Genomic DNA, 15,001 nt, shown 5'->3' with positions numbered 1-15,001 from the left:
AATAAAATGGTACCTCTTGATCCATTGGTGGATACTTTCGGCCTTTGCTTTTCCCCAGGCATTTTGTCTTTCCTCCCTCCAGCAGCTGACACCAAAAGCCTTTCTGAGGGTCAAACCTATGAAGAGTTTGTTTAGATTTATGGTGGGTCTACAGATGGATGGTCATAACTCTATATAGGATTTCTCTGTTCATCTAACAACTACAAAATCAACTTTATCTGCATCTGTAATCTGGCAAAGATCTATTGTCTGTGATCAAAGATGGAGCCATTTTGAAGCAATTTAAAAACTCACTAAGGAATGAGACAAACATTTAGTTTTTAATCTGTTGCCATGGGATTTATAAAACATTGAAAAGATCCACATTTTCTCCTACCATTTGACAGATGTTTTAGTTAGCTGAAGCATAATTGGTTGGGATGTAAAGATAATTAGCTGCCAAATATTGTCTTGCCTTGGGCCTGTACTTATAATAGCATTGCACCTGTATGTACATGCATATGAGTTCATTTTAGACAAAAGGGGACCCCCCCCAAGCACAGCCTATTACAATATAATCCTCAGAGCCAAAACTGTCCTTAATCATGGTACCAATTAAAATTAAATAAATCATTGATTAAATGGATATATTGAGAGTAGATTTATTTCTAGCTTGGATTTCTCAATCTCCTTTTTGCATAGTAAATTACTTTTGCTGGCGTTCAGTAATTTCCCCAGAGAAGAAGCAACATAGTGTGCTGTGCACAAGAAAAAGAAATAAACTGCAGAACTATAATCCTCATAATATATTTGCTTTCAGGGAAATGTATTTAACTTTGCCAAGGAGAAGTGCTAATTTGGAAACCTTTAAAAGAAACAAACAAATAAACAGAAAATCAGTTGCATGGTTACAGAATATAACCCTGATCTTTTGGCAAGGATAATATTGTTGGGTTTGAAAATGGATGTAGTATCGTTAGAAACATGCATAAGAACGAGAAAGGAGCACAAAAAGATCAATGAGGAAATGAAGTCAAAGAAAGGATTGAAAAGACTTTCATGTTGATTGGATGAAATGGAGTGTCCGATGAAGAACTGGGAGGAGTTGTATTTCCAATTGGAAGGTAAATGACAATTGATAAGAGGCAGTTGGAACACACACTCAGAGAGAAACAGAGAGGTATACCAAGTATTTGGGTACTTGGGTACCTTAAAAGGTTTATTGTTAACTATGTATTGAACATCTAGTTGTTGGATTTTAAAACTGTGTAATGATCCAATTTATACAACTTCTACTCTTAGTGCCTTAACACATTATGAATGCTTCGAGAGTTTTTAAAGAGAAACAGATCTTGCCCACCCACCCCTCAAATGAAACACCACACAAGTTATGGGTTAAACTGGGACTTTATTTACACAAAAGCTGATCTGCACCATTGCATACATCATAAAGCATGGGTTGCCTTGAGCTTGCAAAGCAAGCTTTCTGACAGGGCAAATCCACCACTTCCAGACCCTACCCATCACGGCCTCACACCAGTGCGTAGAGGGGATGGGCGCACATACCCCCAGTCCATGACTGCGAAGCCTCAGGGCCAGTCGTATGCTCCCCCAACCCCAAAGAGGTCCCCAACTAAGCCACCCGGACTGCCAAGCCTCTAGGTAGCCCAACTGAGGACCCCCTCCATAGCTGACATCTCGGGGTGTTTGCTGGTTCCAAATCCATGCTTTTCCTGCCTTCCCAGTCAGGGCCTAACCAGTGACACCAGGCCTATTTATGCCTCACCCCTTTGACCATGTGGAGCAGGCAAAAAAAGGTCCCCTCTATGGCCAATCAGAGAGAGGCCCAAAAATTCCTGCTCAGCCCCATAACTGGCGACTAGCTAATCTCACATGGTCTTACCAAGAGGGTGGGTGGGTGGGAAGCTTGCTTCAGGAGAGACTGTCTGGTAATGGCGTTTGCCGCTCTATCTGGCCAGCCAGTCACCTCCCGGATTGGCTAGATCTCCCGCGCCGTATCTGAATAGGCTCATTCAACCCCTTGTGGTTTCATTTGAGGAAATGGGGTGTGGTCAATCTCCGTGGCTGCTGTATGGCACCCATTGTTTTTTTATTAAATAAACAGTAGAAGGTATTGGTAATTGTGTTGCAGAAGTGAAAGTTACAAGACTATTCCAAAAGTGACAATGGTGGCACCTAGTGCATATTAGGTGAAACTATCAGCCTTGTGAGTTGGGCATTTATATAATCCCAGTAATCAGATGTCAGGGACCGGTGGTATACTGCAGATCCAGCCAAAATTAAACACTTTGGTGTGCTGTTCATTTCATTAGGCTGAACTCTCCCACAGAAACTGGAGCTATCTTTTGACTGGATTCTGGCCTATATCATTAATAAAAATATAAATTATGATAATTACATAGCGAGATCATAGTTCTGAATAATGGTCGATACAATCTATCAGTCCACAGACATTTCTACCCAGTCTGGGAAAAGGGAGAAAAAAACCCCAATTCCGTCAAATGCAAAGATGTCTGGTGTAGTGGTTTGGTGTAGTGGTTAAGTGCGTGGACTCTCATCTGGGAGAGCTGCTGGGATGGCCTGGGGTAAGACAGAGCTCTCACAGAGCTTGTCCTTGAAAGGGCAGCTTCTGTGAGAGCCCTCTCAGCCCCACCTACCTCATAGGGTGTTTGTTATGGGGGAGGACGATAAAGGAGATTATGACCCACCCTGAGTTTCAGAGTGGAGGGCGAAATATGAATGCAATGTTGTCTTCTTCTTCCTCTTCCTCGTCTTCTTCTTCAACACATATGTCAATTTTACAATATGTGGGACTTGAAAGTGCCTAACTTTTTGTTGGATTGTGCCCAAGATTTATGCACTGTATCAAAATACCATTCTGTAGTCGTAGGGAAAGAAATGGATCCCTGGAACAACCCCATTAAAGCCAATGACATTTAAGCCATATAGTCCTTGTTTTCCACTCTGTTTTCATGTTCCAGAATAGATCTTAAATGTAGATCAGTAACACTACTCTATCATTCCTTTTTAAAATGGAATAGCTTCTTCCAGAGGGGTGTTTGGATCAGAGAAGCAGTGGAAATAGGTACCCTATCTCCTCTGTAGCCATTGTTTTGCATCTCCAAAACACCCAAATTCCAAATGTGCATTCCTTGCATTATGAAATCAGGGAGAAAAGCCAAAGAAGAGTGGGGCAATTTGGAGCAGGAAGAGGACAGTAGGCAAGGGTTAAATCACTCCCTAGAAGCATGTATGGAGTCTTGTATAGATTGAACTGCATCTGACTGGATGCTAATTCCAACAAATTAAATTTTGGGAAACCAGGTGTATGCTTTTTAGTTATGTATGGAGACTTCTATGCAGTTTAGTATTTTAAATAATCAAATGTTTATTTAAGCAAATGTGTTTAATCGCAAAGTAGCATGAATATCATCAGACTTCTAATGCAGATACATAAAAGCATGTGTTTACTAACATAATATCAGAAATTAGATTCTACTACTTGTTTTCATTAACAAAAACAATTAAATAAGATTATTATGGACTGAAGTATCTGTATCGGCAATCCTAAAACTGTCCTGGGAGTAAGCCCACCAAATAAAATGAGCTTTACTTCCAAGTAAACTCCACTAAGGTGAGTTCTCAGACAGCCACAGTTTCAGTACAGATAGCAGCTTCTTAAGGAATACAGGTTACTCCAATTTTAGGCCGGTTTGTTGGACTTACAAAAGAGGGACAAAATATGTAAATCTGAAATCCTAGGTTAGTTAAGGTAGGAAATTTAGTACCACACACAATAATTTTGAGTTTAAAGAAAAGCAAGACATAGTTCTGAGAGAACTTGACTGCAATCTACAGAAATAACAAGGGGCTCTGGTGCCCCACATGGTTTTGTTGAAGAGTTTTTTGTGGTTGAACATTATCTCTTGGTGATATTTTTTGTTGTTGTTCAGTCGCACAGTTGAGTCCAACTCTTTGTGACCCCATGGACATAGTCACGCCAGGCCCTTCTGTCTTCCACCATCCTCTGAAGTCTGCTCAAATTTGTGTTTGTTACATCAGTAACACTGTCCAACCATCTCATCTTTTGCCGTCCCCTTCTTCTTTTGCCTTCTGTCTTTCCTAGCATCAGAATCTTTTCCAGTGAGTGCTTCCTTCTCATTTGGTGGCCAAAGTATTTGAGGTTCAGCTTCAGCATCTGACCTTCCAGGGAACAGTCTTGGTTGATTTCCCTTAGGACTGATTGATTTGATCTTCTTTCAGTCCAAGGGACTCTCAAGATTCTTCTCCAGCACCACATCTCAAAAGCATCTATTCTTCTGCGCTCGGTCTTCCTTATGGTCCAGCTCTCATAGCCATACATTACTACTAGGAATACCATCTCTTTGACTATTCAGACTTTTGTTGGTAAGGTGATGTCTCTACTTTTTATTATACTGCCCAGGTTCACCATAGCTGTCCTCCCAAGGAGCAAACGTCTTTTAATTTCATGGCTAAAGTCACCATCTGCAGTGATCTTGGATCCCAGAAATGTGAAGTCTGTCACTACTTCCATGTCTTCCCCTTCTATTTGCCAAGGTGTGATGGGGCTGGATGCCATAATCTCAGTTTTTTTGATGTTGAGGTTCAAGCCTACTTTTCTCCTCTCCTCTTTCGCCCTCAACAAGAGGTTCTTTAGGTCCTCCTCACTTTCTGCCATTAGAGTGGTGTCATCTGCATATCTGAGGTTGTTGTGGCAGATGTGATTTCTTGGCAGAAGTGCTTCTTGGCCAATGCCATTACTACTTTGAAGTGCTCCTTTGACAGAACTGTTCCATTGTCTCCATGGCCCAAGTCTTCTAACCTTTCAAGTCTGAATTTTTATCCCCCTGGAGGCTGGGGTGGGACATTGCCTTCTGTTGCTCATTGGCTCTTGACCAAATGAAATTTCTTCATCTGGTGCTTCCTCTCCTGTCCAGTAGATGGTGCTAACATATCACTAATACCTTTACAGTCTCAGAGAGATCCACTATATTATCCTTATTAATTTGGTAGCCACCACTGTTTTAAGCAATTGCACATACAGTACAATCCTACGCAGAGTTACTCCAATCTCAGACCATTGATTTCAATAGCTTAGACTTAAGTAATTTTGAAAAAGATTGCACTGATAATTAGGGGCGTGCATTCAGTTCGACCGAACTGAATACAACCCCAAAGAACAGCTGATTTGGCTGCATTTGGTGCTATTTGCAGCCAAATCAGATTCTCTGATCTGATTTGACTGCCAAATACAGCAGTTCTGTCCTGAATAGCTACAAAATCCAGCTATTTGGCACCATTATATCCTATAGGCCACTGAAATTCATGGCAGAATCTCATAGGGTTTAATCTGGGAGGGGAGGGGGTTTGAGGACGAGGCACCAAATTCACTGTAGCTGCAGGAGCCTCTCTCCCACAGAACTTCCAAGTTGCAAAAAGACGGGGGTCCAATTCTAGGGGGCACCTAAAGAGGGTACCCCATCCCACCATTGTTCTCTAAGGGCTATTGAAGCCAATGGCAATGGCAAAACATAGGGTATAATGAATGGTGACTGGGGGCAGGGGGTTTGAGGGAGAGGCACCAAATTTGCTGTGTAGCCGCAGAAATTTCTCCCACAAGAAACCTCCAAGTTACAAAAAGGGATTCCCATTCTATGGGAGCCCAAAATGGTTGCCCCCTTCCCTATTGCTGGGATGATGGGAAAAACTTGTGAACACAGGCAGCAGTCAGATTCTCATAGAGAATCTCTGTGCCAATCTAATAGTGACCAACCCAGTGGCACAAGCCTCCGAACTGCTGCCCAGCAGCTGAACCCAGTGTGCTTGTGCCCTGGATATACCAAAAAATGAATGGACACAAATCTGAAATCAAGATTCACAAAGGTGAGCAATCCGTTTTACTGCAAAATCATTTCCGAAACAGACTGGACAAGAGATTGCTGAATTACAATCATTACAAAACTCAGGGCAATGGAGCCCCCAGGGTCCAACAGAGATATTGGATCTCATCTCATTATATAAGCTAAGTCACTCAGTTCTTGCTTATACATGGAATTTTAACTTTGTTGGTCTTAAAGGGATCACTGGACTCAAACCTGGTTCTCACACATGTTTTTAACTCCTTTATTATCTGAACGTCAATTTACTGCAATTTGCATGTCCTAGCAAATGTGTTGCTCCAATCTTGACTGTGTTTATTATTTATTTATTACTTTAAATTTCTATCCCGCCCTCTCCGCAAGCGGACTCAGGGTGGCTAACAACATCTACAGCATCTACATTTTTACAATTTAACCAATAAAACTACAATTTAAAATTATTTAGAACACTTAAACATTAAAACATTCAATTGCATTTTTGGTGCTGTATCACTATGATATAATTTAACATAAATATAAATGTAATGATCATGGTACTCTTTAATGGTGTAGAGTGGCAGCTCTCTCCCAAATTAGGTTAGATCTCAAAGGCCTGTCGAAACAGTTTGGTCTTACAGGCCCTGAGGAAAGTAGAAAGATCCCGCAGGGCCCTTATGGCCTCTGGGAGAGTATTCCACAATTCTGGCGCTGCCACTGAGAAGGCCCTAGCTCACGTCTGCCGCAACCTAGCCTCCCTTGGTCCAGGGATGGATAACAGATTTTTTGTCCCTCAACGCAGTGCTCTCCGGGGAACGTGTGGGGAAAGGCGGTCCCGCAAATAGACAGGCCCCTGACCATAGAGGGCTTTAAAGGTCAATACCAACACCTTGAAATGAACTCGGAACACAATAGGTAGCCAGTGCAGCTCTCAGCGCTGGCTGAATGTGCTCCCACCGGGGGAGCCCCATTAGCAGCCGCGCTGCAGCGTTCTGCACTAGCTGTAGTTTCCGGGTCAGCGCCAAGGGTAACCCCATGTAGAGAGCATTACAGTGATCTATTCTTGAGGTGACTGTAGCATGGATCACCAGTGCTAAGTCGTTTTGCTCCAGGAAGGGGGCGAACTGCCATACCCGCTGAAGATGAAAAAAGGCGGATCTAGTAGTGGCTGCTACCTGGGCCTCCATTGTAAGAGAGGACTCCAGGAGCACACCCAAGCTCTTGACCTTGGGGGCCGGGATTAGAGACACCCCATCAAGGGCTGACAGAGCGATCTCCCCCCCCCCCCGGACCACCCTGACTCAGATAGAGAACCTCCGTCTTCATCGGATTCAACTTCAACCGACTCAGCCTGAGCCAAGAGGCTACAGCTTGAAGAGCCAGGTCTAGATTTTCCGGGGTACAGTCAGAGTGACCACCCATCAGTAGATAGAGCTGGGTGTCATCTGCATATTGGTGACATCCCAGCCCATACCTTCTGACAATCTGGGCAAGGGGGCGCATATAGATGTTAAATAACATCGGGGACAGATGGCTCTGTTACTTGTGTATCTTGACACTAATAAGCTCTTTCTGTCTACTAACCCACTCCTACCTGCATGTAATATTTGAGGAAATATTATTTACTGTGGGAACTTGGGCACATGCTTTTTTTTTTATTGTAATGTATTCATTCTATTGTTGGCCACCAATAGTAACTGGTTGGCCAACGGTTATTGTGGGATATATGATCTGGACCAAATGAACCACTAATTTCATCCAACAAGGCTCTCCTTATGTTCTGGAGTTCTTATTGAATCCAAATGTAATTCCTAAAACTGTCCTGATGTATTGAATCGCTCCTAAACAACCTTTGGTTATATGCTATTACCCTAAGGGCATTGAAGTCAATGTGTGAGAACAGCCAAAGACGATTATAGGTTTCTGGTAAACATGTCATGTCACCCCCAAACATATCCAGGCTACAAAGATCTTCCCCTTTGACTTCTTTTATGAATGTTCACCTGGTATTAATATAATTCATGACCTGTGCACAGCCAGGATAATTACAAAGGACAACAAAATGATAAAAAGGGACTCACGTTAGGGCTTCTGAATAATTATAATGAGGAGAAACTCCCAGAAACTTCTGCACTTCATCCATTACAGTAGCCGGATCACTTCTGAGCTGCTGTCCATCAACGATGAGCAACTACATGGAAAGATATATTATCTATTTAAACACATAGTTCAGATGAAGACTGAGATACCTTAGTGTGCTTTATGAGATATTGAGACAAAAAAACTTGGTATTAGAAACGTTTTAGATGTGTTAGCAATCCATGCCTACTGTAAAAATATAATCTCTCAAAATAAAAGAACAAAAATAACCACTAAAGAAGGACAGCAACTCCATTTGGTGGGATGCTATAGGCACTTGAATGAGAGAAGTCATCTTGAGCAGCTTGGTCATTTATACTGAATGCAAAGAACAACTGAAAGTCATCATAAAACCACAAGCACATAGAGGAAAACAAACCAGATCCTTTCTAAAGATTCCAAACCAAACAGCAGTAACAGAGACAGATATTAGTGATGTCCCAGAGATTCCTATGGCAAAAATTCTGGGAAACAACACTCCTGTGGTCCACAGCTGCATGCAATCCACATCTTGTGCCCCAGTCTTTTCTGTGGGTCACCTCTATGACTGTTTGATACAATCCCTTGGAACAGAAAAAGGGTTTGGGCCAGCCCTGATTATGTATATGGGATCTGTCTGTCTGTCCGCTTGCCTGTCTGTCTGTCAATCATAGGATTGCACCTTCATAATATTCCAGGCATGAACCAAGCTGTTCCACCTTCTCCATCTCCATTCTAGACACATCAGGCAAAGTCAATTGCAACTACTCTGGCACTATTGGATTTCTCTGACTGCAGATGGCAAATGTAAAAATGGATTGATAGATCCTGCTGTGGCTTTGGAAACTGTACATGGCTTTTAAAGTTTTCCTGGTTGGATACCATTTGTTGGGAAGCTTATTTTGAATTATTGAAATTTTGAGTGCCCATTATTAATTTTGCGTGCACAATGAGTGCACTAGAGTGCCTTTGATAAGTGCTTCCTGTCGCCACTCCTGTAAAATTAGTCCCACCAGCTGAGCAAACATTAAGAGAAGCTTGTTTTACAAGAAAGAGAGCAGAGGACTAAGGTCACCACATTCATTCTCATAAAATCAGACCTGACCAATGTATTTTACCCCCAGCTGTGATGGGCAGTGACATGTGCCACTTTCTGTGTGATGCAATCATCCATGTGGCAAGTCCTTTTGAATGCTAGAGCTGCTTCACGACACAGACATCACACATAGATCGTTTCAGGGGCTTCCTGCGTGGTGTTTGAAACATCAAGGTTTGCTTTCAGTGTTACACAACTAACAGAAGAAGAAAAAGAAGGGATTGGATTTATACCCTGCCCTTCACTTGGGAGTCTCATAGTGGCTTACAATCTTCTTCCCTTCCTTTCCCCACAACAGACACCCTGTGAGGTAGGTGGGGCTGAGAGAGCTCTTTCAAGAAGTGCTCTTGAGAGAACAGCTCTAAGAGAACTGTGGCTTGCCCAAGACCATCCAGCAACTGCATATGGATGAGTGGGGAATCCAATCCAGTTCTCCCAGATTAGAATCTGCACTCTTAACTACTACATCAAACTGGATCCTAATAATGGACTGATATATCATCAGTGTCCTCCTAAGCAGAGTTATACCTTTCTCTGCTTTTTGACTTAATGGACTCAGGAGAGTGTAACTCTGCTTAGGGTGGTATTGCCTAAGTTGTTTCTGTCTGAGCAGGAGAAGCAGGCTTTGGCACAAACAGCTGAAGAAACAATTTCCTACGGCTAGGTTTAAATTCTGTTTCTCTTGCCTCTTCATCAATGGCACAAAAGAGTTAGAGAATATAGTCCCATTCCAGACCCAGAAACTTTGAATCCACATTGTTTTTGAACACACATTCCAGGCTGTTTTGCTGGGGAAAGGGAATGACAGAAGCAGGAAGCCTGAGGTCCAAATGAAGTTCTTTAATCTAAGCCTTGGAACCAGAAGTCAAGCTGTATTCCACTCCCAAATGTTTCCTACTCATGAGACTGAGTTGGCCAAACAAAACTGTCATGAGAGACAGATGAAAACAACATACATTTTAGCCTTTAAGATACTAAATCTAACAGAATTATGTGTCAGTTTAGTATTTTAAAAACTCACTCAAGCACACTGTTTCAAACAAGTGTACTGCAGTAAGTCAGAAAATGCAAGAGCCAGCCAGCCAATCTGATTTGGGTGTCATGAACGGCAGTTCGGCAGCAGCGTAAGCACTATAGACAGGGAGTTGTTGCTAAAAATCTTAAGGCAGTCTTTCCAGACTGTTTTATTTGCTAGGGTTTTAATTGTGTGTAGATGGCAGGTATTTTATAAGTAGGGTTGCCAGCAGGAGGCTGCAACTGGCAGTATCTTGCCCTCTGCAGGCAAGTCCAGTCTCTGGAGCAGTGCCATCAAGTCCAGATAGCAAGGCTTGGGAGCATCAGCAAGTGCTGATGGCCAGGAGCTGGAAATAGCAACAGGCTTGCACCTAGGGGACAGTCGGATCCTGCAAAGCAGCTTTCCCAAGTCTTAGTCTAAACAGGTTGGGAAGTAATCAGGCTCAGCTGCCCTGCTGGTGGGTAGCTAAACTCCTGTGGCTGCACTGTGCTTTGGCCAGGATCCTGTGAAGAATTATTGTTCTCACTCTCTGGCTCCTGGATGGGGTTGTTTGCAGTCAGCCAAGCATTTTGCCTTCTTTGAGCCACTTTGGCCTGGGCCTTCTGCTGTCACCAGGCCTCATTTTCAGTGGGAGCTCAGGAGTGCATCTTCTGAACCTTTCTGAGAGTTCCACCTCCTTGTCCATTGAATAGTATGCGCAGCTGCATAACAATCCCTGGATGAGCTCCACCACCTATTTTTCTGCAAAATGATCCCTGGCTGTCACTATTCCTGCAGAGTGAGAATGTCCCCTATGGACCCAAGTTGGCATCTTGCCCAGAGAAGGCCTTGTGATTATTTCATGGGTCAATGGTGAGGCCTCCCTTGCAGGTTCGGGCTGGGTGGCCTCTGGTACTGCTGGACAGAGTTGTTGAGAGAATAAAATGGAGGAGTGGAGAATGATGTTAGTCACTTAGCAGAGATATAAATTTTATAAAGATAGATCCAGATGGGCAGCTGTGTTGGTCTGAAGCAGTATAACAAAGCAGGAATCAAGTAACACCCTTAAGACCAACAAAGTTTTATTCAGAATGTAAGGTTTCATGTGCTCTAAGCACACTTCATCAGACAATAGTAAGAAATGGCAAGCATTCCTAAATATAGAGAAAGTGGGCTGTGAGTTAGTATGCAGAGTCATGGAAATGTTTTGTAGCAGATTAAAAAAATCATGAGTTGGGGCCTGGTGTAAAACATGCTTAAAACATTAGCACTCATCGGTCTTAAATGTGCTTTCTTTGTATCTTTCCCACGCAATCCAGGGAACTGGGCAAAAGAGGCTCTCTTTCCTTCCTTCCCTAGGAAACAAGAAGAGGAAGGAGCCTCAGCCAATAGAATGAAGAGAGACTTAGGTCAGTAGCTCTGCTGTGCAATTGAGAGAGACTGGCAAAGCAAGCTATTCCTCCTCCCTTCCTCCCCAAGGGAGGAGCCTCAGCCATTGGAGAAAAATAGAGGCTTTGCTCTGTAGCTGCTGTGAGACTGAGGAAACCTTGCAAAGCAAGCTGTAATGCAGAAGGAAGCAAGAGAGGGGGAGAAGGAAGCAGATGATAGCCAGTTCCTCAGGGGCCTGATAGGAGTCCTCCAGCAGCCTGATTTGGCCCCCAGGTGACATGTTTTACATCTCTGTGTGTGTACAGTATACAGTGTGTGTGTGTGTGTGTGTGTGTGTGTATATGTATGTATGTATGTATATTCAGCTGCCTACAATTTTTCATTTGAGATGAACACAAGAAGTATGCCTGTGATTTATCAATTCATTATTAAACACATTACAATATCCATTATTAAGCACATTGCAATATTAAGCATACCAATCTGTGATGGTAGTTAATCATGGGAAAATGTTGGGTTGAACAGGACTTACCTGTGAAGTGGGAAAGTATGTTAGCCATCTTTCAATATGCACTGCATACCATCCAGGAGTCAAGCAGCGTTTCTGTAGAGTCTTTAATTCAGGGGATGCCCAGTCATCTGATGTAATCACTTCATAGAAATTGAACTTCAAAGCAGTAGAGTCTTCGTGAGAACGCTGATGCTAGGGAAGACCAGATGTTAGTGAACAACTCATAAACAAACTGATCTGCTTCACCTTTGAGTTTGCTACAGCTTCCATTAGTGGGTTTTTGTAAAAGTATAGACACTACAATTTCTGTTACTGAGTTTGTTTTTAAAATGTTAGACCAATTTCCCACTCGTCTTATGCTGCTCTTCTCAGCGGGGCTTCAGTCAGATTTCACACTATCTGCCCCGGGGTTGCAACTAGCTTTGGCTTTTTTGTGTGGCAAACAGAAATCTCTAAAAACCAGTTTCTGTTTGCCGCGCAAAAAAGGTGAAGCTAGTTGCAGGCCTGGGGCAGATAGTGTGAAATCTGACAGAAGCCCCACTGAGGAGCGTGAGAGTGGTGTAAGGCTAATAGGAAATCGGTCTTAGTTAAATATATCACCACCCATCTTTTGCTCCTGAATGTGTAGATACTGAATATATCTGATTCCACCTTATTTAATCCAGCTTTGGGGACAGGGATAACAAAATTTTATGCTCATAACCAGGCAGGAGGAAGAACTGTTGTTGATTAACTGCAGAATACAGAAACTGCTCCTTTAGCAAAATCATATAATTGAAGCAATGGATGCTGAAAACAAAACTTTTAACATGTACCATCTTCTTCTATAAACACTGACATCTATTCTGCAATAATCACATGGCTCTGTGCAATAACTAATCAAAAAAGAAGAAAAACGAACAAACTTGTATAAAGAACCCCAAACAACCTTGTTTTAAGCACTGAAATCTTCAAGCACTAAAACCTAGGTTCTAACAGCAGAGACTTATATCAGGATAAGTAATCTCCACTGTCAAGGTCACCTGGATTGAAATCTCCATAGCCGGGATGATTCAAGCTCAAATCCCCATTCAACCATGAATCTCACTAGATGATGGCAGGTTAGTTACTTTCCAGCAGCCTAACTTACATCACAGGATTGTTGTGAAAACCTGGAGAAGAACCGTGTAGCTGCCCCATATTTCTTGGAGGAAGGAAGGATAAAATACATTACCACTATCTAAAGCAGAGCTGTTCTTCAGTCTAGAGCAGGACATTCCTTGAACAATGCTCCCCATCATGTATGTATTTTTAAAGTCAGCTCTCTACATTATATGTACAAATTACATACTGCATAAAAACTGTACAGCATGTGTATTGAATGGAACCAAATTAAAAAATTAAACAACAAAAACACAAAAAAGGCAAATTATTGAAAAATTATAGAAGTATTTAGTTATTGAAAATATTTCTGTGTTGCCTTTCCACCTGATAGGATCCCTTAGGTGCCAAACATTAAAACATGGAAACAACAAATGTTTAAATAAGTTATTAAAACATATAAACATTAAAATGTACATTACACAACCATTAAAGCAGTAAAAAAAAGAAACAAAATAGGGGACATTAATTAAGTTCTCAGCATGACACATGATCAAAACAAGTTTGATCACATGGCTTGGAGGCAATCTGGGGAAACTCTAATGTTTAATTATGCCCCTGGGTGTTTGTTCCTCAGTGGAAAAAATATGCCATTCTTATAGTACAGTTGTACTATACACTGCCTACATGGAAGCCTAATTTTGTTCAAATCAGAGTGATTCATACTCCGTTACAAGGCTGTGGAAGTCACTTGCTTGTTTGTTCTTTCCACATATCTCTACAAAGATGGCAAGGCACTGATGTTCACATTGGAAAAAAACCATGTAACCTGTCTCAACTATATAGTTCTTTCATTTAATTGTGTGTTGAGGAATATGTCTCCTGTTGTGCCACAGCTACCTAATAGTTGGGTTGTGTATGATACTGTAGCTGTTTTGCCAATATATATATTTTTTACAGAAACCTCACCTGATACCAGGAGTATGCTCGGTCCGATGGGTCAATAAGAATGGTGATGAGTTTTGCCTTGGGAATGAGGGAGGCGGTACGTCTGGGAGCTTCTTCTGAATGGAAGTAGTTGGCACTTTTCTCAAATACGATATCAGTGGTGGTATTAGAAGGGGTAGGGAAAAAATTCATATACCTGCAAGTAAAAAGACAATAGAAGCAATCAAGATATGGAATCAGACATACATTAAATTAGTTCTTTTCCCCATTGCAACCATTTTAGCACTTGTAAAAGGCAGGAAGTGTCAAATGTAATTTAATTCAAATGCAGTATGTAATTTAAATCCAAGATAAATATTGGGAAAACAAGTTAATCCCGATAGGCCATAGTCTGACCTCTCACTGCAGGTATATAATAAGGCTATCGTTACAATGTCCAATTAAATCCTCTCTCCATCTTCTAGCTGACCGTGACCAGGTACATGTATGAACTGAAGTGTTTTATTCTGTTGCTTCCAGATAACATTCACTGTGACTTTAACCCATACAGCTCTTGACCACAATTCTAAAAGACTCACATGATGTGGTAGAACAGCCCCCTGTGGGCTAAATACAACAAACTCACAGCAAGTCTCCATCTGACTCTTCTCTACCTGCCCCCCCCCCCAAAAAAAATGGTGAGAATGAGAATATGGGATTTACAGCCCCAGCCAGAGAGAGGTGTTGGTGCTCTGGCAAGGCAGCCAGCAGTCAAAAAATCAGGTATTCCCTGGTATTCCCTTTGATTTTAATTTCCTTTCTTAGTTATTCCTGGCACTTGAAACACTGTATCATTGACTATAATTTATAACATGTATAAAACATCCAATTAAGAACAAATTAAAAGAGGCAGAAAAGGAATAAACATAAAGCCCCCATCCTTCTGGGTATGTTTATTCACAGGGCAACATAAATATTTGCATTGTGATATGAAAGGGAGAAAAAAGAAA

The 15,001-nt window shown here is 41.9% G+C and overlaps 1 protein-coding gene across 3 annotated transcripts in view; it reads right to left on the bottom strand.

Annotated features, from left to right (window-relative positions):
• LOC132577249 (bifunctional heparan sulfate N-deacetylase/N-sulfotransferase 4) overlaps nucleotides 1–15,001 on the bottom strand; it is a 217,437-nt gene that overhangs the window by 8,830 nt on the left and 193,606 nt on the right. For all 3 annotated transcript variants that reach the window (XR_009555816.1, XR_009555815.1, XM_060246867.1), the window contains exons 10-13: nucleotides 14,034–14,208; nucleotides 12,006–12,176; nucleotides 7,958–8,067; nucleotides 14–116 (exon numbers count right to left, since the gene is read on the bottom strand). Coding sequence is in view for 1 of the 3 variants with exons in the window: in XM_060246867.1 (XP_060102850.1) it covers nucleotides 14–116; nucleotides 7,958–8,067; nucleotides 12,006–12,176; nucleotides 14,034–14,208 (559 nt within the window). In the remaining 2 variants the exon portion in view is untranslated. The remainder of the gene's footprint in view (nucleotides 1–13; nucleotides 117–7,957; nucleotides 8,068–12,005; nucleotides 12,177–14,033; nucleotides 14,209–15,001) is intronic.

The sequence above is a fragment of the Heteronotia binoei genome, chromosome 9 (assembly GCF_032191835.1).
Source record: "Heteronotia binoei isolate CCM8104 ecotype False Entrance Well chromosome 9, APGP_CSIRO_Hbin_v1, whole genome shotgun sequence".
In the NCBI taxonomy this organism is placed as follows: domain Eukaryota; kingdom Metazoa; phylum Chordata; class Lepidosauria; order Squamata; family Gekkonidae; genus Heteronotia; species Heteronotia binoei.
Note: the sequence above shows the minus strand (reverse complement) of the source record. Positions and strands in the feature narration are given on the sequence as shown.